Below are 27,900 nucleotides of genomic sequence, written 5' to 3' on the forward strand. Positions count from 1 at the left end.
TTTAGCCGGTAAGAGTCCGGCACACCTCCTTCACCGACCCCAGGCGGAGGGAAGGCCATGAGGATTTTTCCTCTGACAAACAAAAAAAGGCGGTATAGTAAAAAGACTTATGCCTGTCCTATGAAAGAATAAAAAAAATACAGTGACAGGAATGACATTGACAGTTCTCAATTTGTAGCTGTCGCTGAATTCCACTTGCTACTATTTATTTATTATTAAAACCATTGAATAACATCTGAAAATGGTTCAAGCGTGGTATATGGACGAAGAAAAAACCGATCAGCGTTTGGAGCACCATAAGAATCCGCCAGAGTATGTTTCTCTCGAGGATTTGTTCAAGAAAACCGGCGTCGAATATTTCAAAGTGAGTAAAGCTTTTTGCGTCATTTGATCAAGTTTAATTACTCTGTTATCAGTTTTTTTAAGTAATGAAGTCTCTTTAAAGATAAAGATAATTAGTGGTTATATTGTGTCTAGAGATGACAATGATTTGGCAAAAAAATAAGTTATTGTGTGATATCTATCAATGTTACATCGTTCTAAGATACACATAGGGTCACTGCTGGGGTGGATCCAGTCTATAACGGTGGTTTATTAAAGGGGGAATAAATAAGGGAGTATATCCGTATGTACTAATGTTCATAATGGAGTTTAACATAAATAATGAAAAGCATACCAAAGTAAATATTAAAAATAATGGTACCATCTTAAAACTTAAAAGAATTATTCTTAGTTAAAGTAGGTATACATTTTTTACCTCAATTATTTACAATAGCAACCAGTATAAAACATTGTATCTACATATGCATAAAAGAGTCATGTTACAATATTTATCTAAGTAGCATCACTAATACAAAATGTATGTCAATTTCCAGCTGAACGTAGACACATACACCACTGACGGAGTACTGGACAATCTGAAGAAGGAGCGAGGCTACACGTATGAGGATGAGATGACCTGCTCCAAGGAGTGCTTGCCCAACTATGAGGAGAAGATCAAGTCATTCTTCACTGAGCATTTGCACACCGATGAGGAGATTAGGTAGGTAATTACCACTCATGAATGCAGGAGGAAACTGCATTATCTTTATAATATTATTGGTCATTTTTCGATATATTTTCTGCAGAATGTGACATGCAACCTCAAGAATGTTTATTCAAATTAGGCTGATAAATCAGCACTGAAAAACAAAAAATCCTAAAGCCCACCTTTCACCACTTCCTGTGTCTTTTTGCTGGGAAGAAGAAGTGCACACACCCCAGCAATCGTGAAACATGTAGATGTGTCAAGACTGTGTATACAATACCCCCACACTTGGTAGCAGTACACACTGTAGCCCTACCTCTTCCCATGTAGTTCCCAATAGATTTTGATTCATAGTAACTCATTACTTCACAATTGTTACAATCTTTTTATCGTCCCACTGCTGGGCACAGGCCTCCTCTCACAAGGAGAAGGATTCTACACAATACAAGATTATAAATAGCCGCTCCAAAATTCCAGGTTCGTGCTGGCCGGTTCAGGGTACTTCGACGTGCGCGACGCTCAGGACCAGTGGATACGCATCGCCGTCAGCGCCGGAGATATGATCGTCATCCCCAGCGGCATCTACCATCGGTTCACGCTTGATACTAATGTAAGTGTTTTGTTATAAAGAAATGTATGGAATAGGTTGTTTTGATTGTGAGAGTGGAGAAGCATCGTTCTTCCAAGTGCCTTCAGTAAGTAGTCACATTTATTGGTGTGCTTGTGCGAATAATGCATCTGTGCATAATTTTATAACTACAATCTCATAAGACAATGTTAAAAATGGCTATTAAACGTGTGCCAGAAATGTAACAAGTAGGTAAATGCAGTAACGTGTGATATAAATAGACAAAAATATAAAGTTGCTGGTTAAAGAGAAAAAGAAGAAAATACAAAATTGTCAGCAGTGAAAGTAAAATAATAAAGTATGCTCTTATAGGAGGTAGGTAAGCCTTATAATAAAAAAATCATCTTTAAAAACAACTTAAATAATCTTCAAAACTATTTTATAAAATCATTCCTTTAATCTTAATAATCAGCAGTTTTTTTTTAAATATCATTTTATCTACCATTTCAGAACTTCATAAAGGCAAAACGCTTCTTCATTGGGGAACCAGTGTGGCTGCCTTACAACCGGCCGGCGGACGACATGGACGCTCGCAAACAATATGTGGAGAAACTGGAGAAAGGTTTCACTGTCACTGCTTGTTAAACACGATACGGCGTAGATAGCAAATGAGTTAGGTAAAGCCAGCTGGTAATAGATATGTTGCAACCTTTTTGTAATTACTTTTATATTCAAGTTAAGTCACTATGGATTGAGTGGGTGTATTGTATCAGCTATTATAAATAGATTCGTAAAAAAATGTAATGTACCATACATATATTATCAAGCACAGATTAACGGCCAGTTCTTCTAAAAACCCATTTGTTTTACTTACAAATTATAGTTCTATAAAGCGCACTGCCTACTCCATTTGTTATCTACATTTCAAAACTTTGTACAGAGGAAAATGTCATGAGCAGTTACGAAAATGAGCCAGTTATGTTATTGTAAAGAAATGAAAATGATTATTCAGATAGATCAGTTTTTTGCTTTGCAAATAACCGGATAATTTTTTTGTCTATTGTTCAACAATGAATAAAAATTTGGTTGCTATAAAGGTCCTTAAAATTAGAAAATACTCAGAGCTATTTTTATTATGTATAGATCTATCTTTCGTATAGTTAAGTATGAAAAGAGTTAGTATGGGTACTAAGCACTCCATTAGCTTACTCATCCATGTTTTGTAATGTTACGTAAAGTAAGGTGTAAAGATTGAACATCCAAACTAATATTATAAATGCGAAAGTAACTCTGTCTGTCTGTCTGTCTGTCTGTCTGTCTTTCTGTCTGTCTGTCTGTCTTTTCTTCACGCCTAAACTACTGAACCGATTTGTGTGAAATTTGGTACAGATATAGTTTGAAACTTGAGAAAGGACATAGGATAGTTTTTATTACAAAAAATAAAAATAAAAAATAAAATTTATTACGGACATACAGTGCCATCTATTGGTCAAATGTCGAGATAGATGGCGTTCCTATGCTCCGTAGATAGATGGCGTTAATCGCGCAATGGTGTCATTACACGTGTTCGGTTCATGTTATTGTTTTAATTCATCGGAAAATCCATCAGAAAAATGTAAATAAACAGTAAAAAGGTGTAAAAAAATTAATATTAATAAAATAAAAGTTTTACTACAAAGAAAATGCTCTAACGGAGTATAGATAATTCGCGAGATCGGGAACTATGTGGGTAAAACCAAAAATCTGCCGGAAGTCACTATTCCACGCGAACGAAGTCGCGGGCAAAAGCTAGTTGTAATATAAATAATAAATGTCTAAATAGGTATGTGAATATTTGTCTCTATGAAATTCTAACACACTTGAAAACGTAAAGTTTGCTCAAACAAATGTGTATGAAAAAGAAAAATATAAAGGAAATGAAACTTGAAAATAGTTTTCTACCATTTCATATAATGTGATATATATTTTGTAATTTTATACATATCCATAATATATTAAGTTTTATGTAGGCCTTTGCCGCTGATTTATTTGTGTAGTAATACAATATTGTTATAAATATACATAATGTGGTTAAATAAATTATATTTAAAAACAAAAGGTTTTTTTCTAGTAAGCTCTTTTTAATGAATAGGCAGAATCTTTTAAAGTATAGACTTGGCCAAATAGATTTGATATTTCAACACGTTATGTCACACTAATAGAAATTTTGTTATATTCATCTGAAACGTGAGTTAAATTAATTAATAATTACGGGTTACTATATTATTTATTGATAAATCATTCAATAAGGCTGATAGAGTATGGTATAGCTTAGAACTAGGTATAGATAAATATTGTAGAGAGATTTTTGTAAAATATATGAGTATAGCTTGGTATTGTGACTAGAAATCCTTAAATTTCAAAAGTTGAATTTGTGTACTTATACTATGGTATTTATGTATAATGTTTGTGTTTAGCGAACTAAAGTATTTACATAGTAAGAGTCGAGTTTGACAGAGCATTCTCGATCATTGACAAGAAATGTGATGTAGTACATTACACACTAGAACCTTATTGGACAATATGAAACTATATACGAGGGCACTTAAAAAAAATACAAAAAGTCACACAAAAAACTATCAAAACATCTGTCAACATCTTCTGAAAACTCCATTAGGCATGTCAGCAAGTTTATCTTAAAATATAAAAAATTACAAGTCAAAATGTTGATCGGGCTAGCCCCGGTCTTTGCAAATAATACCTAAAGTTCAGGTAAATACCTACTTTTCGTACGGTATGTGTATGCTATGTGCCGCAGAATTCTATGGATTGGCTTTATTGGCTCGGTTTGTTCCTGAAGCCAATCGAAGTAATTCTATCTACAATATTTGTGCCGGACAAATTCCCCGTATTACTCTAGGTATGCTACTGCCTATCTCTTCGTAGTATGCTTTAGTCAGAAAAAATGAAATTAACTGAAAGTGTGCTTAAGTGCAGACACAAAATAATGTTGACAAACTACCTACTTGCATTCGAGTAGAAATTCACACGCTATTATGCAGTAGCCATCTTATCAGTGATGCGCAATTTCATTATATTGAAAGTGGAGACGTGTTGCTAATATAAATTCGTCTTTCAGACGTCTGCAACTAGAAGACGAAAGTGAATGTACCTTACAAAATCGGAGAAGCTATAAAAATAATACGTGACGAAAGCTGTGACTACAACGGTGGCTGTTTAAAAACCTTCTTTAGCATTTGCAATTGTGACCAATTTGAGGACAGCCCTTGTGACGACGCTGGCGCTTGCTCTCGCGGCAGATTCCGTGGTGGCGGAGGCCATGGCGGCCCTGGTGCCAAGCCCTCTGCTCCCTGTGACTATTATGTTCGACGATACACTGGCAACCAACGTGTCTCCCATGGCGGCTCAGGAGCCAGTAGCACTGTGTACCGCAGAAACGTCGGCCCAGCGGCCAGTGGCCTTTCTGGTGGCATTAGAACTGTTGCTGGTGGCTTTTCTGGTGACATAAACCGTGGTGCAAGTGACTTTACGGGTGGTTTGAGCAATTCTCCTGGCGACATCTCCGACGGCACAAATTTTCGCGACAGCAACACACGTAGTCATATAAGATTTTCCAGTGCCTCTCACGGGCACTCTGGCGGTACTAGCCGTTTCTCTGGCGGCGTCTCTGGTGATACTGGTCGTTCCTCCGGTGGCTTTTCTGGTGGCACTAGCAGTGTTGCTCATGGTTTTTCTGGTGACAAAACCGTTGCTGTATCTGGCGGCACTAGCGTTGTCACTAGCAGTGATGCCAGAGGGGTTTCTGGTGGCGAAACCAGTGCCCCTAGTGTTGGCAGTATCGCTGGCGTCACTAGTAATGACGGTGGCAGCATTACTGGCAGCACTAGCGGTTTGGCTGGTGATGATACCAAAACTTTTTTGGCTGATAGACAAACTAGTGACGCTAGTGATTCAGTTTCTGGTGGCACTAGTAGTGCCATCGATGGCCAGTTACGGGGTGCTGGCATTGTCTCCCAGGGCTACTCACGTGATACTCGCAGTATGTCTGGCGGCACTAGCAGTGACGCTAGTAGTTTATCTGGCGGCACTAGCAGTTTCACTTGTGACGTTTCTGGTGGCCCTGCCCGCGCCACGGGTGTAAGTTCTGGTGGGAGGAGCAGTGCCAACGTAGGCCATGCGCTGGGTGCTGATATGGTCTCCCGTGGCTATGCACATGGCTATGGTACTAGCAATGTCGCTGATGACTTATCTGGTAGGAAAACCAATACTGGCGGAGTATATTCTGGCGTCTCTATAAGAGATTTTGCTGGCGACTTTTCTGATGAAAAATCTGGTGATATCGGTGGTATTGGCAAAGCAGCTGGTAGCCACTCACTTCGTGCTGCTTTTGTCACCAGTGGCAAACTACATGGTACGGGCAGTGGCTTTCCTAACGGCCCTAAGAGTGACGCTGGCGGTTTTTATAGCGAGCCTGCCAGTGCTACCGTTGTTGACTCCAGTGGCACTAGCAGTGCCCCCGTTGCTCACTCACTAGATGCTGTGGTGGTGAGTAGTAGTGGCGCTGGTGGCTTTACCGGTGGCACTAGTAGTGCCATTGGTGGCCACTCTCAAGATACTGATGCTATCTCTCGTGGTTATGAACGAGATCCTAGCAGCATCGCTGCCGTCACTCATAGTGGTGCTGGTGGTTTTTCAGGTGGTACCAGAAGTGCCAGTGGTGTCTACTCACAGGATAGTGATGCTGTCTCCCACGGTTATGAAAGTGGTGCCAGCAGTATCAGTAGCGTCACCAGTAGTGGCGCTGGTGGTACCAGCGTTGTCACTCGTCGCTATCCTAGTCGTATCGCTGGCGTCACTAGTAGTGGCGCTGGTGCTTTCTCCGATGGTACCAGAAGTTCCACTGGTGGCCACGCAGTAAATGGTGATGCTGTGTCTCGTGGTTATGAACGTAGTTCTAGCAGTATCGCTGGCGTCAATAGTAGTGGCGCTGGTGGTACTAAAAGTGCCACTGTTGGCACAAGTGTCTCACTGGATGCTGAAGCTGTCTCTCGTGGTTATGAACGTGGTGCTAGCAGTATTGCGGGCGAAATCAGTAGTGGCGCTGGTGGCTTTTCTGGTGGTACCAGAAGTGCCACTGGTGTCCAATCACAGGATGCTGATGCTGTCTCTGGTGGTTATGAACGTGATCCTAGCAGTATCGCGGGTGTGACTAGTAGTCATCCTGGCGGCTTTTCTGGTGGCACTACCGGTTTATTTGGTGACTCTTCTGGTGGCAAAACCAATATTGCCAGTGTATTTTCTGGTGGGACTAGCAGTGCAACTGGTGTTTATTCTAGTGCCACCAGCAGTGACACTGGTGGCCACTCACTGGATTCTAATATTGGTGCTAGCAGTGTCACTGGTACGTACACCTACGGTGGTGATGCTGGAGTTCACTTCGATAACACACCGTCTACTTTTCCCGTAGGAATCATAGAAGGCACAGGTGCTCTTGCTGGAGGAGTTTCTGGAGGCACCGTGACAGCTGCCAGTGGCATCACAGATGGCATTGGCACAGTTGGGGGAGGCGTACTAAGTGGGGCTGGCCTTGTGATGCCACCGGTCGGTGGCGTTACTACTTTCTTCGCCAGTGCTATCGATCCTAGTGGTGCACTTTTGAGCCAAACAGGTGGCATTAGTGGTGTCACTGGTTTAGTCTCTGGCGGCATAAGTACAGTTGCTAGTGGCATCGCGAGTGGTATTGGGGCGGTTGTCAGTGGAGTCGCGAGTGGAATCAGCATGGTTGCCGGAGATGTCGCAGAAGGGGTTGGAACTGTTGCCCCTGGTATGTCTAGTGGCATTGTCACCATCGCTTCTAGCGCCACGAGCGGTGTAGGCACGGTTGCCAATGGTGTGACTTGGCCAGTTAGCACGGTTGTCACTGGTATTACAGGCGGAATAATAAACGTCGGTAGGGGCATTTCTCACGGTTATAGTAGTAGCACCGGTGGTGTTGCTAGCAATATTGTTGGTGGTGTCACAGGTGTTATTACTACTGTCACTGGTGGGGTCGCCAGCGGCATTGGGGCTATAGCCAGCGGCATCACAAGTGGTATTAGCAATGTTGCGAGTGGGGTGTCCGGTGCTGTTACTACTGTTGCCGGCGGCATCTCTGGTGGCTTAGGCAGTTTCCCTACAGGCATTACTGGTGGTATTTCTAACATTTCTACTAGCGACTTCACGGGTAGCCTGACAACTGCCACTGAAGGAATCCCTAGCAATTTTAGTCCGGTTATCATTGGTATCACGTCTATCACTATTGTTATTGCCGGAGAGATCTATAATGGCGTATCAACTATTGGTCAAGGAATTTCTAGTGGCATTGGCACTACCGCTGGGGGAATCTCTAGTGGAGTTATCTCGGTATTTGGCGGTGTCATAAGTGGCATCGCCAGTGCAGGATCTAGCGTCATTGCCACGGTCGCCGGTGGGGTCTCTAGCGGCATTGCCACGGTTGCCAATGGGGTTTCGAGTGGCATTGTTGGTGCAGCCGGTGCGGTATCTAGCGGTATTGTTACCGTAGCCGGTGGAGTCTCGAGTGGCATCGCTGGTGTAGCGGGTGGGGTCTCGAGCGGTATTTCCACGGTGGCCGTTGGGGTGCCGAGTGGTATTGCTAGTGCTGCCAGTGGGGTATCTAGCGGCATTACCATGGTCGCCGGTGGGGTTTCGAGTGGCATCGCCAGTGCTGCCAGTGGGGTCTCTAGCGGCATTGCCACAGTCGCCATTGGGGTCTCGACTGGTATCGCCAGTGCTGCCAGTGCGGTATCTGGTGGGGTCTCGAGTGGTATTTTCACGGTGGCCGTTGGGGTGTCGAGTGGTATTGCTAGCGCTGCCGGTGGGGTCTCTAGCGCCATTGCCACGGTCGCCGGTGGGGTCTCGAGTGGCATCGCCAGTGCTGCCGGCGGGGTCTCGAGCGGTATTTCCACGGTGGCCGTTGGGATGTCGAGTGGTATTGCCAGTTCTACCAGTGGGGTCTCTAGCGCCATTGCCACGGTCGCTGGTGGGGTCTCAAGTGGTATCAGCACATTTGCGGACAGTATATTCGAAGGCACTAAATGGGTTTTGCCCGACAGCTCTGGTGGCCTTGGTTTTTCCGAAGGCTTTGGTACTGGAACATCCGCTGCAATGGTTGAAAGTGCAGGCATCATTGTCTTCACAATCTGGTACATTGGGATCGCCTTCAACTATATCATGTGAGTCAACTTTGATATATTACTTATCTTTAGTAGTTTGTAATGCTTGACTGTTGCCTTTTTTATTGCGATTCTGTGTTTTAACTTTTTCTTTATACGTATTTTAAAGAAATTCGAAATTCAGTCGTACCTTTTCTATTTTTATATGCCTGAATAATTTAAGCGTCGATATTTCTTATTTCCATCGTTTTTTTTTTTTTTTTTCATAGTAAGGCAGTCTTATAAACACAATCTGCATAGATTTATATAAAAAAATGTGGCACTATTTTTTTATCTAAAATTATCACTCTATAATCGATTGCCTGGTTCCATTATAGTTATTAGTTTAATTAACTCGTTAAACATTTTAATTACAAGATCATGATTATGTTCCCAAGACCAATAACCAATTAGACCATGTGGCGACATATTGTGTGCATCTGGATTATTTTTGAACACTCGTCTGAAATATTGTTATTACTAAAGAGCTTTTTATACCATCGCTCTTTGGCGATATAAATATACCTTATGTATTTTTTTAAAGTTATTTTTTACTCCATAGCCCTCAGTTTTATTAACGTTACCCATTTATTAAATCCGTAGCTCATTTTTAAAAGACCGGGCTTTACTAATTTCTGCCTAATCTGTGACTATACGTCTTACCATCATCATCATCCTTCTGTCATTTATTCTAATTTTTGCGACAATTTGTGATCGGCGCAGTGTGTCTTCTTGTTGCATATAACTCTATCTTCCGTCATCTCACAAGTAACATTCTTTATAGCTGTGATCTTTTACCTAATTGTAAAATATTGGATTAACCAGTACTATTCGAAAATTAACCATTGAAATATACAAACGTAAATCAAAAGTTACTCCGTCAAATTACAAATCAAAACTTTATCTCATTTAAATATATATAGGTACCATTAAGTATTTGAAACATTAAAAAGGTTCGCTTTGCGTAAATGCTTTCAGCCAAATTATGAGCAGTTTCGTGTATGTAGGTCGCGTTACATAAGCTAAGGTCCCACTCTCCCCGGAGAACGGGTGACCTTTAAACACTGCGGACTCAGGCAAATGAAAATTATGCCTCTTTTATTACAGTACCACTAAAATGCTTTATTATCCTTTTGTTAATGAAACAGTTGGATTTGCCATTGAAAACTTGATAAAAAAACTTGCAATAGACCCTTAAATTTTTGACAATAAAAACTTTGTATCACTAAAAATCATTGACATCTGGAAACGTGTACTTAAGTATAACTTTATAAAAGAACAGATAAACATAGAGGATATTCGTAGTACCGCATTTTAAAATATGGAACAAGTAGAATGTTTAAAAAGTAAGTCATGATTGCATGAATCTTCAAGTGTACAAAAGCAATAAATATCGATTTTCCTGTAAAATGTGCTAGGTGACATTGTTTTTGTATAAAGTTTTCTAACTGCATTGGCATTGAAAATAGCATAACTTTCCAGCTGCTTATTCTCTCACGTATTTTTTCGAAAAACCTATTTATTTTTATTGATTTTATCGCAAACATAAATATATACGGTTCCTATATTTTGTTAAATAGATACATTTGATTAATCGCGTTTTTAACATTTTCAACTTACCTTAATAGTTTTTTTTCTTTTATATCACTATCTTGAACTAACATTTTCTTTACTTAGAAAAAAGCTTTACCTCATTCCAAAGCATTAGAATGCGCAAAACTTGACATTTAACTACCATCACCGTGAAGTGGAAAAGGTATACCTTCATAGTTCCCCTAAATGAGTTACCTACTGAAATAACAATTTTATGATCTTGATCGTTTTCTTAAGTTCATGTTACGTTCTCATCACAAACACTATTTACTGTATTTTCGTCACAGTTTTTGCTATTTCTTATACTTAAGGGTTCTTTCAAAAAATAAAAATAAAAGATTTTTCAGTATACACGTCTACAGTTTTACACTTCGATTTCCTTTCAATCATTCAACATCTCTTATTAGTCCACTATTCTGAAAACTAACATGAATCAACAAACCTGTTTACAAATAATCATTCAATAAAACCCACAAACCGTTGTTACGGCTAATTTCATTCTGCTTTACGTATACCAATCCGTTCATAAACCATAGCTTGTACTATACACAGACTATAATTTATAGCTCAGCAATAAAGTATGACTCGATATACAACTCCTGAATTCCAAACGTCACGAACATACAGTCTTTCATTGAGGATTTCAGAATTTATCGCAATATATTCGGCATATGTATGAGATTTGTTACTCTATTCGACGTGAATAGTATCCATGGCATATTATTGTCAGGCGATTTTCATATCTGCGTTGGAACTTGTAATACATTGTGCTACGCTGTGTCACTCGCTTTTACGTAACGCTTTTCAACTCTGACATTTTCAGGTCGGTTTGTTTGTATCTTGGTGACTATAGTAAACCTATAGGTTCTTTGGAATATTTTTTGCATATTTTTTGATCAATGCAAAGTTACAATGGGATGCCGTGATCGACAAACAAAACACGATTTTTAAGGTATTTTTTGCATTATGCAGATGTATATATGTATGCATATGTATTCCGCTTATTTTATGACTGTCGTGCTCACTTGCACAGTACGATCCTTTTACAAGTCCTGCATTTTTTTTTAGTCCCACTGCTGGGCACAGTTCTCTTCTCATATAAGGAAGGTATGACCATCAATCACCACGCTTGCTCGAGACCGATTGGCGATTTCAGACATGAAGTCCAGGTTTCCTCAAGATGTTTTCCTTCACCTTTGGCTGGCTGTTCCTAGATGAACATTCCTAAACCCCGCGAATTCCACAGAACCAGTCTACCTTATCCCATTCCTAAGTTTTCCAAAAGCCAAGAGATATACTTCATCTGTATACCTCGTCAATACCCGCGTTGTTACGCAAGCTGGATCGATAGCGACCTTCCGAGGCTGTACGAACCTAGATGTGGATGCTAAAGGTCTATTTCCTGGTCGTTACTGGTTATGCAATTCGCGCCTGCGCTCTCCAAGCAGAAATCTGGGCCAAATATACAAGTACTAAGTGCTGAATGATGCTGGGCCTGCAAGTTTTTGCCCTAATTTCGTTGAGAGGCGGTCCAGGCGCTTTGTTGCTTTTTTAGGCATTTGTCTTTAGGATTGGCTGGATAAATGATTTCAATACTGTGAGATTTAAAAACTGGGTGTTTTGAAAAATATTTAGTTTATAGTCTGGGCTTTGATGCGACTTACTTACATTACTCACAAAGTTACAATAGGTTTTGCTTTGTAAAGGCTGTCATGTCATTTTGCTACATGAAACTAATCGATTTGCCGATTCATTTTATTACATGCTCTTGTAGTGTAGGGCATAACAGTTTCCCAAATAATGAGAATGTTAAATATCGAGTATACATAGAGGCAATGTGCAGTGTTTTAATACATCCTGAGTCTTACACAAATTATTTATATTCAATTTTTCTGTAATAAAATCTTCCTCTTAGATTTGTTAAAAGGGTGTTCAATCTACATACAACAGAACTTTTTTGGGACACAACTCATATCCTTATTACACTCAACATTTAACATATCTCTCGTTATCTACCAAAAATAAGCTGCTAAAAGTCCAGGAGCATCTCCCGACAACAATACATTGCGAGTCGCCCCGGGTATGCGCGTTATATCCCTGGCTTCGGTCCAGGGCGCGCGTGCTTGCCAGTGTTTACGATAACGGCTAACAGTTAGCTCTACTATGCGTCCGCGCACGAATTGTTGGAGGTGGGTTGTGGTACAAGTATGAGGTGTAAGCGGGTAGACTTTAATCCTAATTTGAATGACGAATTTGTTGGTGCTAAATGTCTTAGCCAGTGTGTAATGATAGCTCACTTTTCAGACATTCCAAATCAAGCGTCATGTTTGATAGCTTTTCCATACACTCGTAGGCCCCTAACTGCGCGACCTTTCGAAAGAGTTACTGCAGCCCTGGTTTCTCAAAGTGTTCTAGAAGGAACAATGATGGGTTCATCATCTGATGATTACCCATCTCAAAACAAAAATAAAGCTTGCCCCCCCCCTTAGGTTGTAATAATTTTACAAAATCTACAAGACCCTTTAGTTTCTATCTTTACCTGTTTATTGATGTCGCCAGTTTCTCAAAACTTGGACAGTTAATTTAATAGCTACATTGGATGACGCCTGTAATTGTTCTGTTTGACAATAAATCGGCTGCGACTCATTTAAACTGAACATTGGACATGCACTTCTCATGTATCCGAGCAGTGCTTTGAAACTCGTTACTTGGGTTCCTTCGCTGTCTATAAAATTAACTATTTTCAAATTAAAAATGTTTTATTGGTGCAGAAAGTAGCGTTAATCAATTAATTCGATACCACGCAGCTTCTGTAAAGCCATATGTGTAGATAAGTACCTATAGCTTCACTTCTTATAAGTAAGAGTTCCATAAGTCGTAGTCAGCTTGGGATCACAAAAGGTCATACATATTTTCGTCCTTATGCCGACCTGTTTTATTACGGCGAAAATAATTACTGGAATACGAATTACCAATTCATGCAGATCATGAAAGTAGAGAGTACTTCACAAACGATAAGGACTGTGAATAACATTCAGAAGACATGATTGGAAGTCTTCACTATAAAATTCTTTTAGAAGACATGCCTGTAAAAAAAATGTATTTAGAAAAGGACCACTACGTTCAAGACTACTGGCTTTTGAACACATTGAAAATTCATCTCTATAGTGTAGGCAGCAGGAACTAAAATCAATATAGCAACTGACATGCCAAGTGAATCTTCTGCAGTATCTTTATTGTATCTCTGAATGCCAAGGATTGCTGTCTGTCTGGCTTCGAGTCTATTCTGTTCGCTCTCATCAGGAGACGTGCCAATTGGGAAGATATTTAAACTATATTGACTGGGATAGTGCGCTATAGTTGGTATCATTAAGCTGATGATAACATTAAAATGACTGATATTTGCAGTTTCAAATCATGCATCATTGACTATGCGTTTGGCCTGTGTATCGTTAGTGTGTACCTAGTGTCATATTTTTGTGTTCCGCCAACTTTTGGTGGTTTGTAACTTGCGTATCTTTCTTTTCATCCTTGATGTGTGATTTTTCATAACGATATCGATTCTCGGTTTCTTAAAGATTTATCGAATTTTGCTTAACATAAGATGACAATGTTTCAAATATTATTTCGTATTTGTTGTTTGACAAGCCATTACATGAGCGATTTGCATAAAAACATAGCGCGTCCTTCTTCACGCTGCATTGAATTGTTAATTACTCGATAATGAGTGAGGTTTTGTTCCATGTTTTTATGGCAAACTGATGTTTTTGCTGATGGTGTAGCCGTGACGGTGTTTTATTTTGATGAAAAACTTGTCTTGCTTTAATGTGAAGAGCATTTGGGTGACCAAAAGTGAACTTCAATTGAAATGCAGATTTCGATATCTATGACCATTATTCTACCTGAAGTATATCTAGAGATACAAGGCATAGTGTGCATCAATAATAATATAAGAAAGTATTGTTGGTATTATCTTATATCATAGTTCATTGGTCTTTTGTCGCACTTTCTCGAACTGTGTCTCCCTAGATAACTACTGGCCTTTATATCAACAGAAATATAAAGTCAACAACAGCTGTTGCCAAAACGCAGGGATATTTGTTTTATTGATGGACGAGTGTCCAATGTAGAACGATTTTACACGCTTTTTATTTATTTCAAGAGTTCCGAAATTACGAGAAATACTTCCAGTCTACATAAATACTTAACCAGTGCTAGGGTTCTCTAGCTAACTCTATCCTATTTTTCTTTCTTTCCAGCTTTCCTACCTTGTTTAACACACTCTTGGCTTAATACACATCGTCTCGAAGTATAAGACTACAAATAATTCGTAGCCTTTTTCACTCGTACTCTTTTGTCGTTGATCACAATATCGTGACTGACACTACAATGGAAACCATACTCTGCTGTTTACAGTGTTTAGAATTTTGGACGGTGTGCCGTCCACTCAACCCAGATTTATATCCGGCCTCGGCTTCATATAACGCAGAGCTACATCAGCTACACCCGAAATACAGCTCCGTCTTGTTGTGGTAGAACGCCCGGTTCAAATAATATCTTGTTATGTGATAATGGATCAACAGATCCGTATAGCGGTCTCTCGTCTCCATCATCCTCCTTCTATTTAGACGGGCTGAAATCCTCATGGATATCCTCCACTTAGGGAATGAAAAGGGGTGCCAGGCTCTTACCGGTTTTAACCAGCCTAGTGTTTCTCGAACATGCGGGGCCGCGAGTATCTAATAGTCCAACGCTATATGCAATGAAACCAGGGATCGCTTTTACAATTGTTTTAAAAGTGGTCCCTCATTGACGTCTTTATTAGGTTTTCTTTCTTTTGGTTATCTGTGAATTCAAAAATCTATTGATCTTTATGATTTCAGTGATGATAAACCACTTTGACTCAATAGCTATGCAATACTTGGGACCCAGTCGCATCATTCTTGTCAAAAAATGCTTACCTAACCATTCCATATGGGTACCTACTAGGAATGAATAGTTTGCAATTGTCCTCACTATGTTTGTTTATGCTGTAATAATAACTAATTCACTCATTCAGTCATGAATAATATCTCCATAAGTTCACACATGTGTTGCGTTTCAGCCGTCAAAACTATTCCAGTCTAATTGGTGTTTTATCAATTCGACCTTCTGGCTTGACCCACTGTCCAATGTCAATGTTATGACTATTTCTAATGAATATGAATCATTATGTTTATCTACTACCACCTGCACTGGACTAGACTGTTTTGCAAACTCTGATTTTTGTACTGAAGTTGAAGTTTGTGAAGAAAATGGTGCTACTTTGCTTTGTTAGCACTATTCTTTTCAAAACCAATTTGAAGCTAAAGCACATTGATTAGATATTCTTTCTGCTAGATGCCGGCAACCACTTACCATTGCCTGGGCTGATTGCCCATCATTCAACGAAAACCAACATTACTTAGCATTTACATTCTAAATTACACTCACAGGAAAAAATCCATCAAGATCTTTATATGTTTCAATCACCGTCAACATCCGATCTTTTTCATACAGCTAAATATTTATCTGAACTGCTGGAAGCACATCAAAATATTTACAAACGTTCACTCCAATATATTTATTGACGTAAACACGTTGATGCGGAGTCTTTCGATTCTCTCGAAGATTGCTATCGCAGGTTAATACGGATTAGATAAGACGTATAAAGATAATGATAAGGTTTGACTTGATACTGTCAAGATTATAGGTGTTATTCTTATCGTACTTGTTGGTCGTGTTAGATAGGTAAAGAAATTCATAGAAACTTGTTCTAGAATAAATATGCAAACACGGATTTGGTGTCTGTTGGTCATGGTTGATTACTGAATTAATATTGTATATCTATAATATTTCCGGTTCAAAAATCCGGTTCCGGTGTCAAACAGTAAACACCTATTGTTGTTGCTCTCTCAAAACTAATCAATTTATACAGCCAAATTGCCGGCTGTAAGTCTAAAACTGTCATCAACATTGAATACAGTGACGAATTCAAGTAGTGCATACAAGTTGGAGGCACGAAGCGCAAAAAACAAGCCAAATATCCCTCGAAACACACAGGCAAATAGGTTAGAAAAAAAGTGTCGTCATTCCTTCAAGGAGACAGCTGACAGATTTCAACCAATCACAACCCTGGTCATAGACACTGCAGATCATATCGTTCTGAGGTTGGTAGTTCTGAACCCGTGCTGTCAAAAATAACCCAGTGCTGTCATCTGCAATTGGTGTTGCCAACTAAAATCAAGTGTTACCAACTCAGAACGAGTGTTGCCAACTAAAAGTAAGTGCTGCCAACTACGAATTAGTGTTGCAATTTTAGAAAAAAAAAAAAAAACATCGAAAATGGAAAATGAGACGGACACATTCTGGAATAAATTGAAGGAAGAAATGGCAATGCAAACAAGAGAGATAACAGAAGCAGTCACGAAAAATGTATCAGAAAATATAAATGAAAAATTAACAGCGCTAGCTGAAGAAAACAAAATCCTGAAAGCTGAAGTTAAGACCCTAAATGACAAAATTAGATCCTTAGAAGAAAACAAAAAGAAAAACAACGTCCTGTTCTTTGGGGTTAAAGAGTTACAACGTGGTGAAGCCCCCTTAGAAACTGTATTGGAAGTTATGGAAAAGAAATGAATATCCACGTAAAGCCTAATGAAATAAACAGTGCTTACCGACTTGGCGAAAAGAAAGACAACAAAACGCGTCCTATTCTTGTTACTTTCACAACAAACTGGAGAAGAAACGAAGTGCTTAGGAACAAAAAGAAACTGAATTCCGAAATATACATTAAAGAGGACCTCAGCAAAGAAACGTTGGAGAATAGGAAACAACTGTTACCCCAACTAAAAGAAGAGCGCAAAAAAGGAAATGTTTGTTATTTTGTCAAGGATAAAATAGTCATCAAAGAGCCGAGAGAGGAGAAAATAGGCAAGAGGAAAAGTGACTGCATTAGTCCTTTAAATAAGTCACCAAACCAACCATCCGCCCCTGCGTCAAAGAAATGTACTAAAATAAACATGATGGACTATGTATCTCGGGTAGATCCACATCACTTTCACTGCCCTCAACGTCAAAAATGCATAACAGACACCGACAACAGGAAACCCAACTTAAGCTACGAACATGTATCCAAAGAAACAGCCAAAACACCTTCCCAAGCCGGCTGGTCACCGTGGGGAATGACGACCACTACCCTCCGATTATAAATTCCCTACCACAAATCAAAACATTAAGAAACAATAAACTACAAAACACCAAGCAAATTTATATAGCTACGTACAACACACGTTCTCTGAGGACTGAAGACAGGCTACAAGAACTTCTGTATTCATTAGAAGATATTAAATGGGACATCATAGGATTGTGCGAAGTGAGAAGATACGGAGAAGCTATCGAAGAATATGATAAAGTTACACTATACTATAGAGGCGATGTTCCCGGAAAATATGGTGTAGGATTTTTAATAAAAAATGAACTCAATAGTTCCATTGTAGAAATAATAGGAGTCACGGACAGGATCGCTATATTAAATATTAAAATTCCTCCAAAACAGGAAATATGGTCTATAGTGCAAATTTACTCACCAACAGAGCAGTCATCTACTTTAGAAATCGATGCATTTTACTCAACTCTCAACATCGCCCTAAAAAAGTACACATACAAACACTGCATAGTAATGGGAGATTTCAATGCTCAGATTGGAAGTCCACGAAATGGAGAAGATATTGTACTTGGCCCTTACATCAGAGGGAAAAGAACAAGGAACGGACAAAACTAATAGAAATGGCGATGGAAAATAACATGAGGATAATGAACAGCCTATTCAAGAAAAGAACTTCAAAAGATGGACTTGGGAATCACCAGGCGGCAGTTTCAAAACGAAATTGATTACATCTTAACAAATAGACCAAAATTAATTGACGACTGCGGCACCATTTATCTAAATTTTAATAGCGACCACCGAGTCCTGAGAGCACGTCTGAGCAGGTCAATGGGCACTATTAAAAGTCGACCCTTCAAAGTCAGAAGACCAACACCAAATAACAAACAAATGTTAAACACCATCAAGGACAAACTGAAATTAGTGACAGAATCATCCTTTGAGGGTATAAATACTCAGCAGAAGTACAACATAGTACATGAAATATTGACATTGAGACAAGAACCTGATACTAAAAATAATACGAAGGATAAGAAAAACTTGTCAGAGAAAGTAATTAAACTCCTAGAAGCAAGATCAAAACTGTTAAATACTACAAAGAAAACAAAAATTATCAGAAACAAAATAAGCGAAATAAGTAAAGAAATCAATAACCAAATAAGAAAAGACAGAGAACGCACCAGGCGTGAAACTTTTGAAAAACACATAAGCAAAACTGGAGGTATTAAAAAAGCTCTAAAAACTTTAAAAGAAAAGAAAAACTGGATACCCAATATGAAAGACCTACTTTCGAAAACGAAAACAAAAAGATATGATATACTGTCAATAGCAACTACATTCTACGAAAACCTTTACTCCAGCAAGAACCAAATAGTAAACACCGACTTAAATAACACCGACGCGGTTCCACCTATACTAATAGAAGAAATATACAAGGCAATAGAAACACAGAAGAAGGATAAAGCTCCCGGCCCTGATAATATCAGCAACGAATTACTTACAGATTGTAAAAACGAGCTAGTACCACTACTTAAACACATTTTCAACGACATATTGCACACCGAGGAAATTCCTGCACAGTGGACTACATCAACAATAATCCTACTCCATAAAAAGGGTGACAAAGGAGAAATTAACAACTACAGACCAATAAGCCTAATGTCGAACATTTACAAAATTTTGCAAAATTGTCTTAAGGCGAATAACCAAAACTCTTGATGAAAACCAGCCCAAGGAACAGGCTGGCTTCCGGTCAGGCTATTCAACATTGGACCATATACTAACGGTAAGACAACTTTTGAAAAGCCAAAGAGTTTAAAGTGCCCTTCTACTGTTGCTTCATCGATTTCAACAAGGCATTTGACTCAATAGAACACAACAGTATCTGGCAATGTCTGAAGAAACAAGGAGTCGACCAGAAATATATTAGGATTTTAAAAAGCATATACACTAACAGTACAGCAAGAATAAAACTAGAGAAACAAGGGAAACAAATAAACATAAACAGAGGCGTACGCCAGGGAGATCCACTGTCACCTAAATTATTCACAGCTGTACTGGAAGATATCTTTCGGAGACTGGAATGGGACCACTACGGACTTAACATAAATGGCGAAAATCTTACACACTTGAGGTTCGCTGATGACATAATAATACTGGCAAGGAGCAAAGACCAACTACAATACATGATCACTGATCTGGATAGAGAAAGCCGCAAGGTAGGTCTGACGATGAACACTTCAAAAACCAAAGCCATGACAAACGCACTGGAAGACACTATTCTTTTAAACGCCGAACCAGTAGAGTTTGTAAAAGAATACACTTACTTGGGCCAACAAATCTCGGTCACTGATATAATGACAAAAGAAATCGACACAAGGATTGGAAATGCATGGAAACGCTACTGGGGGTTTAAGGAAATAATGAAGAATACAGAAATCAAAACGTACGTCAAAACAAAACTGTATAACACTTGTATACTCCCAGTCTTGACATATGGCTGCGAGACATGGGCTCTCACCAAAGCGCTATATAAGAAACTCGAAACGTGTCAGACGGCAATGCAAAGAAGCATGCTAAATATAAGAAAATCTGATAGAATAAGAAACACCACTATCCGAAGGCGCATGAAAATTGAGAATGTCACAACTAGAATAAGAAAACTAAAGTGGAAATGGTCCGGCCACATAGTCAGAGGCAATGACAAGTGGAACAAAAACATAATATCTTGGTACCCTAGGGACAAGAAAAGAAATCGAGGAAGACAGTACCGAAGATGGGATGACGAAATTAAAAGCATAGCAGGGAATATATGGACTAGAAGAGCCCAAAACAGAGCAGAATGGAAGAAAATGGAGGAGGCCTTTGCCAAAGTTGGGCAAACAGACCAGGTCGTTGGTGTCATCAACTCGTCAGAGTTGTAGATTAAGATTGTATACTGTAAACAAGGTCTGAATAAAGGCTATTTTTATTTTATTTTATTTTTATTTATTTTATCTATAATATTTAATTGGTGATTTCTGTAATAATATAGAGATAACTTCCCTTTCCTCGCCATGATCTGAACTGAAGGAATAAGATTAGGCAAAAAACCCAACCCATCATTATTCCCTACAGTACCTACAAGTAACACCAAAAAAAATGTCGTAACTATTACAAAATTGGCAATATCATCATTCAGATATTTGTATATACTCTCCGATCGCCTGATTAAGGTCTTTAGACTGAGATATCTAGACAGGTTGACTTGAGATAACATTCGGTGCCCCAGTGAGTCAGTAGAGCGCAATGTTACGCAGGCGGATATGCTTGTTAAGAGCTGCACATTCCGACAGCCAAATTGCCTGATTGAAAATTTTCCATCCGTACATTTTTTGTAATGCTCGATTTTTGTTTGGGTTTAAGCAAAAGCGAATTTAATGCAACTTAAAAAAAAATACACGCAGATATTACATCTAAATAGTTACATTTGGAGATAAATAGAACATAATAAGTTCTTTATTTTAGGGTTTGAAGTAAATACATCATCATCTCCCGAGCCTTTTCCCATCATGTAACAAAATTAATAGTCATCATCATCTCAGCCATAGGACGTCCACTGCTGAGCATAGGCCTCCCCCTTAGATCTCCACAAATACCTGTTGGAGGTGACCTGCATCCAGAGTCTATCAAAAATAATAATAATGTTATATTTGGTTTTCTACTAATCCTGGTCTTGGGTTCTTGGGCTGCTATCCAAAAGCAATTGGAAATGCGTCTTGAATTATGGTTTTCAAAATCACTGAGTTATTTATTTTCAGCATTGAAGTAAATTATCTGTTCAGCAGATATTTGTGGAAAGTATTTCTAGTATCTCTAGATCATTATCTGGATATGTAGTTTTATCTTCTTATCAAATATGCTCAATGAAATATGTCAATTTTGCATTTCTAAGCATGATTGTAACTTTAGGGAAGATTATGACTTGCCATTTTTATTCAAGTACTATCACTTCCGTCTGCATGACTAGCTTTTACTGCATTGACCTTATTTTAAACATCCTTCTTGATTTTATTAAAAAAATCTCCTTTATTCCCACAATTTTCACATGAATCTGCCCTTGTAACTGTATCGGTTTGCCCTTGAACTGTAATCGTGTCTCCACACTTCGTTGGCTTCTAATATTTTCCGCTATGCACGGTTCAAGTGTAAACCAGATTGTTTGCGGTTGATAGAAACACTCTATTGTTTATAACACTTTCTTATCAGCAATACGGTTATGCGTGGATATGACGTATAATAAGATTACTACGACTATTGAACTAAGGAATAGATTCTGTGTAGAAAGATAATGTAGAATGACTGTAATGGGTTTAATCCGTCATATGTATGTGTTAATCTATCATTTCCTTCATCTTCACCTTATCCACCTAATGCTATCGAAAGCTGAATCCCTCAAAGGCCTGAAGGCCTCATCGCTGCCCTGTTATTGCATCCCCAATGCCAGTACTACTTGACAAATAAAAAGGTAGTCTTCAGACCTTAAAATATTCGCATTAAGTCAGATTTGCGACAGCGCAGTCGGGGCCTGGATGACCCCTAAGACAGGAAGCTTGGCAGGACATGAGTCAGCCGGACGCCTGGTCCACTAATCGAGACAGTCAACTGGAACGAACTGCATTACTTACTATTATTGTCTGGATGTATTTACTGGGATATGTTGACTGAAGAGACACTTGGAAGCCAAAATGTAGCTGGTTCAAATTGCGTCAATGTAACAAAATACCAGAGATGAACGAACATTTTGATGAACTTACTTGAAGGTGATACCTTTGAAATTGGTCTTAAAATCCCGAAATGATGCCGCAGGACCATTGTTCCACGTATCGTTTATTGCCTTAAAGCTGGGTAGATATAATTTGGAAATGTGGGACTTATGCTTTACATTAAAAATGGCCTGCACAACCCTCCACTTCTTTATCTCTGCAGCTTATGCTTATGTAACTGTATCGACTTCAAACAGTCCCTCATCTGCAAAGCTACAAAAACATTAAACGTTCCCAAACTGTCGCTTCGGGAGAAATTTTCCCTTTTGTATGTCTATAATGTGACAATGACCTGTAACTACAATTACCTTTAACGTCTGTAAATGGTTCCACTGGGCAAAATTCTTCCCTTTTAACAATTAACACAAATGACCCATTTTATGAATGAGTTCGTCCACTTAATAATCCCTTCGTGCTAATTTAAACGTCTGTAGGCTGTTTAAATGGTGTTGACCTTTCAACCCCAGTGAGGGAACTTTAAATAGACGACCCACTAAGTATAGCATGAAGCCTTGTAACTGTATTATTGTGTAAGGTTTAAACTGTAGAAATTACTTTGAAGCTTCAGCACTTATGCAAGTTACCTCATTCGTGTATGTTGCTGTAGTTTCTATGACCTTGAGTATTAGAGGTTGTAAATGATACAGATATTGGTATAGTTTTATTTTCAATCTGAGGGCACGGCAGTGCCCCAGCCAAGACTCGAGCAAAGCGGGCACGGCCGTACCATCTTTTCTCGAAGCGTTTCGCGGCTATTTCAGCCCCCTGTAACTTCCATGTGAACAAAGCTATGAGTTTAGGTTTTCGATGACCAAGAGTAAGTATTAGAACAAGCTCAGTCTCAAAATTACAAGACATTTGAATAAATAGTTTACGAGTTATGAGCGATCAAAGTTACACCATTTTGTCACTGACTCACTCACTGACCGATCATCAAAAGTCTAAGGTACTTCTAGCAAACTTAGAACCTTCAAATTTGGCACCAAGATAGGTTACTAGCTACATATAAAGGGAAAATTATAAAAACCTTAAAACTTAATAAAAAAATAGGAAACAAATTTATATTTGCGGTTTTTCAAGAACATTGTGTATGAATTTTGACTGCATTGATAACTTTGTTATTTATGTATGTACAAAATGTTACTATTTGTTTTATTGTTACGTAGTGTGGTATATTGTTATTATGTATTAAATATACATACATATGAATAAAAAAGCTAGGTTAAAATGAAATGAACAATGATAAAATCTTTCATATTAATGCAGTGCGATACATACTGCATGCTCGCTCGATAGATGGCGTTGTCCTGGTCTAAATCGCGCTATGGTTTCGTTACATAGCTTAGTATAAGTAGTACTTTAAAAAAAATCAAATAGTTACATGTGATAGCGCCATCTACCTCTGAAATAAATCTCTTTTGTTCTAAAAGATATTTGATTCAAAAATTCGTCAATTTCGAAAATTATTAGTTTATTTTAAAAAAATGTTGTTTACGTGCTAACTAGGTGTACATATTTAGTTAGTTGCATGTAAGTTAATTTAATTTGTTATATGTATACTATAGATAGAAGAAAGAGATACTTAGAGAAGAAAGAGACCTACAAAAAATAAATTAGATCCCATCAAAAACATTAAATGTAAAAAAAGCCAATCCTCTACGCAGTTCCTCCACCGTAAAAAGTTTTGAGATCGCATAGAAGCCAAGTCCTGTTCAACTTTAATTGTAATAATAAATCAACATTTTGTGACTTTATCAATTAAATAGTTTTGTTCATATTACAATAATATTGTCTTGGCCATGAGCACAAGTTAAAAGTCGCTCCTTGTAATAATGTGTAAATACCATTGAATTGATAAATTCTATATGGACATGATTTTACGATTGGACTGATTATGCACTGAAGAACTTAGACAAGGACTTAAAAGACTTAGAATTTGAGATCACCATGGACTAAACATCCGCCATAGTACATGTGCAGTTCAGTGATGGATGATACTGACTGTCATTTAGTAACGATTGAATAAACTAAATGTATTTAATTCTGTGATATTAAACTCCATGTTTGACTTTCACCTCTCCAAGATATGCCGTATTATATTTGTAGTTTATTGTGCTCATGGCCAAGTCAATATTATTGTAATGTGAACAAAACTATTTAATTGATATAGTCACAAAATGTTGATTTATTATTACAATTAAAGTTGAACAGGACTTGGCTTCTATGCGATCTCAAAACTTTTTACGGTGGAGGAACTGCGTAGAGGATTGGCTTTTTTTACATTTAATGTTTTTGATGGGATTTATTTTACCCTATAAGAAACCAACTAATTGTCAAAGACTTCTTTTGTTATGAAACTTAGGCTTCATTTTCCTGTTTTTTGATTGTTTTATTAGGTAACTGAGAATTTTAATAGGCTCGCAAGTCAGTAAGTTCTTTTATTACCCGATTTTCTTCCAGATTTTATCTTCTCACGCTGTTACTCTTGCGCAATTTTGGATACACTAACAGCACCACTTAAAATCCAAATTCTTCAAATGTTTTGATCATTTTTTGAGCGATATACTTAGCAATATCATTCGTGTCTGCATCTAACAGTGTTTTCCCCGGACTGGCCTTGAACTGAGCTATGATTTGTGACTCATTGTGATCATAATAACAACCATTGTGCTACAGCGTTTATGTCGTTCGTCATACGTACGGATGCTGAATCTAATTGTAGGTACGTAGAGGCACTTTTGTATGTTTGTCTTGTATGCTCATTATTGTTGGAAATTGTATTATTGTTTTGTAGTTTGAATTGGGGCAGTTATTGATTCTGTTTCAATATTCTTTCCTGTTGAGTTGTCTTCATTTGAGAGATATTTTCAATGCAAATTTTCCTTGTATAATTGTCCTTGCCAGACAGCAACCATTTTAGTAACATTATTCTGAACTAAGCAGAGAAATGGCAGGTATGAGAAATCCCACATACGTACGTTAAAAAAATACCAAACATAATTCAGATCCGAATCGTAAGTTTTAAAATATATTTTTACAAAAATAGCAGATCGGAGTGATAAAACTATAGCCAAACACACAATTCAAACCTCATTCTGCAGAAACCATGCTATTCTGCCAATTGCTTCATAAGATTTCATTAAATCCAGTCGGTACTGGCCAAATTGGCACGCGGCACTTGACCTAGAGCTGAACGATTCATTTGGTAATTTAATTAATACACACACACACTATGGACTCACTAGCCACAGGATAAGAAACATTGACTTTCTTTCCATTCTCCTGTCGATGGAAAAACAGGCCTTCTATCGTCAGAATTTCAGGAGCTAAAAATTCTTGCGCTTATTGTAAATTGTTCATTGATGTGTTGCTTGTGGGGAATCTCATTAATATTCGCTTCTTTTCTGGGCATCTTCCCTACCTACCAACTTTTCCTTTCCTAAATTACGCGTTATCTTTTCATCTTCCTGAATCTCCAGTCTATCTTCTTCAAAAGTGGTTCAATATTGCGATCCTTTATAATTTCGCATCCTGTTCTTAACATTTCCTCTTCGCAAAGTGACTAATGCGGTCTCAATTGAATTATTTGATTAACTAAATGATAAAGTGATGCTGACGGGTTTGCCCGGTCAATTACCAGGATAGGGGCGCACTGTTCTCTTGTCAAATGGCACAGTTGAGATGCGGGAAACAAAGATACTACCCAATAATTAAAACGTCTGTTATAGTTTTAATGAATGGTGAATTGAAGCAATAGTTAGTAATCAACGTCATAATTTCTTTCAAGAAACTGACATTCCTTAAATAATGATTAATTCATCTCGTAGTCTTTAGATGAGCGCCGAGGCTAAGATTCGCGACTATATTTAAGTAATCTTGCACTTGAACACCGGTCGCCTCGAAAACATCATAAACGTAATTTTTTTCTTTATTCATTTTGATCGTATTTGGATCCTAAAAATACTTTGATGATTAATGACAATTCTATTTTTGGTATAGCCTTAAAAACTTGTTTATTGTCCGTTGCTATTGACAACGCGAATGCCCATTCATATACACACGCCACTTTATTTATTACCGAACCCACGTCACAACGTAGGCATAATACCGTTCTCACAAGCCCATATCGCATTGTACGTCTGTCAGGCTCGCTATCATTGTACCCTTGAATAGTAAATACTTTGTATCAAGTTTATCGAGCATTGTCCTCCATTAGGCAGCAAGTTCAATGCCAATCGATGTATCATAATGTTAGCCTTTTATGGAAGGTTCGTGAATGGTACAGTAGACACCTGAATTGAAGGTGAATCGGGGTTTATGAATTTGAATATATACAAGGGAGGTAGGGCATGAATGATTAAGACTGTAGCTCACGCAGCTTACGAATCAGAATCACAGAGCTTGGGAAACAGATTGTAATAGGCACATTTAGTTGTTCATGATTCCGTTTTGTTGTGATTTGTTTCCTTACATTTTCTGCCATCATCAAACCCTACACTCTTGCATTTCTGTGCGCAGACTTCGACATTGTTATTAAAGCCACTACTATACTATAAAGTTGGTATTTCTGTCGAACAAACGTATCGTCGCGAACAATCCCCAATTAATTAAACACGTCAATTCCAATTGAAGCTAACATTGATAAATTGTATCTGAACAAATATAAATATAAGAGCAGGACCATCGTGACCATTGACCATCATGCAGCGTGTTATTATTTAGAGACCAATTTGCAAACTGAAGATACAAAAATAGCCATCATTATTGATGATTCACGATGGCTACTGCTGGTCATCCATCAATAGTCACATTATTGAAGCCGCGTCCAGATTTCCTTTAATTTCCAGAGCCATTTTCAAGTTACATGATTTTAAGTTCAGCTCCAAATATTTCTAGAAATTCTTCCATTTATCCGTGAGAACATTACAAACTGGCGCAGGTACCTTCCGCATGTATAATATTATAGTTTAGAGGACACCCCTCATTTCGATCGACCTTGATATCGTGGGAAGGTCAGGTGCCGTGACGGGGCCCTCTGTACGCCCACGTCTCGTCAATCACGCTTATTACTTCAAGCTTCAGGAAACTCATCATGTTTGGTCGTTAGGGATAGGAGGTGGATGGCTTTTTGGCATGTCTTGAGGTTCGAAGTAAACTCATATTCCGAAATAGGAGAGAAAATTCTCTTTTGTCTAATTTGGGCTTAACAATTGCAAAAATTCTTGAACTCCCCAATTAAATATGTACACTCATTTATTTGCCCGTTTTTAGCATTTTACAATCTCAGATTTAAAATTTGTGTCAGGCATTGCTCAACCTCCAACTGTATTGCCTACATATAAAATCGATGCTTGGAAAAGTAACTGCAATCTAAAGAGCAATCGATATTAGATTAGTTCAATTAGTTCTTCGAATGCATTAACAGACAGCCTTGCAAACAATAGATGTGCGTCATTGTATTCAGAGACTAATGGGCTTCCACCATATGTCAGGATCGTATGAGATCTCGCCAT

The 27,900-nt window shown here is 38.3% G+C and overlaps 2 protein-coding genes across 5 annotated transcripts in view; both read left to right on the forward strand.

Annotated features, from left to right (window-relative positions):
* The first annotated feature begins 134 nt into the window (after positions 1–134).
* On the forward strand, positions 135–3,704 carry LOC110372932 (acireductone dioxygenase). The gene is made up of 4 exons (XM_064043679.1): positions 135–364; positions 876–1,042; positions 1,505–1,637; positions 2,106–3,704. The coding sequence occupies exons 1-4, from the start codon at positions 242–244 to the stop codon at positions 2,238–2,240; spliced, it is 558 nt and encodes a 185-aa protein (XP_063899749.1). The 5' UTR covers positions 135–241; the 3' UTR covers positions 2,241–3,704.
* A 64-nt stretch (positions 3,705–3,768) lies between these two features.
* Positions 3,769–27,900, forward strand: part of LOC110372944 (uncharacterized transmembrane protein DDB_G0289901) — a 40,158-nt gene continuing 16,026 nt past the window's right edge. Inside the window, exons 1-3 of one of the 4 annotated variants that reach the window (XR_010278183.1) lie at positions 4,117–4,494; positions 4,714–4,803; positions 8,708–8,827. Coding sequence is in view for 3 of the 4 variants with exons in the window: in XM_064043682.1 (XP_063899752.1) it covers positions 5,637–8,827 (3,191 nt within the window). In the remaining variant the exon portion in view is untranslated. Of the gene's footprint in view, positions 3,822–4,093; positions 4,495–4,713; positions 8,828–27,900 lie in introns of those variants that run through there. The other 3 variants (XM_064043682.1, XM_064043680.1, XM_064043681.1) reach the window with 3 other exon arrangements.

This window comes from Helicoverpa armigera, chromosome 3 (assembly GCF_030705265.1).
Source record: "Helicoverpa armigera isolate CAAS_96S chromosome 3, ASM3070526v1, whole genome shotgun sequence".
Taxonomy (NCBI): Eukaryota; Metazoa; Arthropoda; class Insecta; order Lepidoptera; family Noctuidae; genus Helicoverpa; species Helicoverpa armigera.

Excerpts from the sequence above, each read along its gene's own strand:
- LOC110372932 (XM_064043679.1), top strand. The coding sequence starts at position 242 with ATGGTTCAAGCGTGGTATATGGACGAAGAAAAAACCGATCAGCGTTTG. Across the intron at positions 1,043-1,504 it reads CACACCGATGAGGAGATTAG|GTTCGTGCTGGCCGGTTCAG; the intron begins GTAGGTAATTAC and ends CCAAAATTCCAG. Across the intron at positions 1,638-2,105 it reads GGTTCACGCTTGATACTAAT|AACTTCATAAAGGCAAAACG; the intron begins GTAAGTGTTTTG and ends CTACCATTTCAG.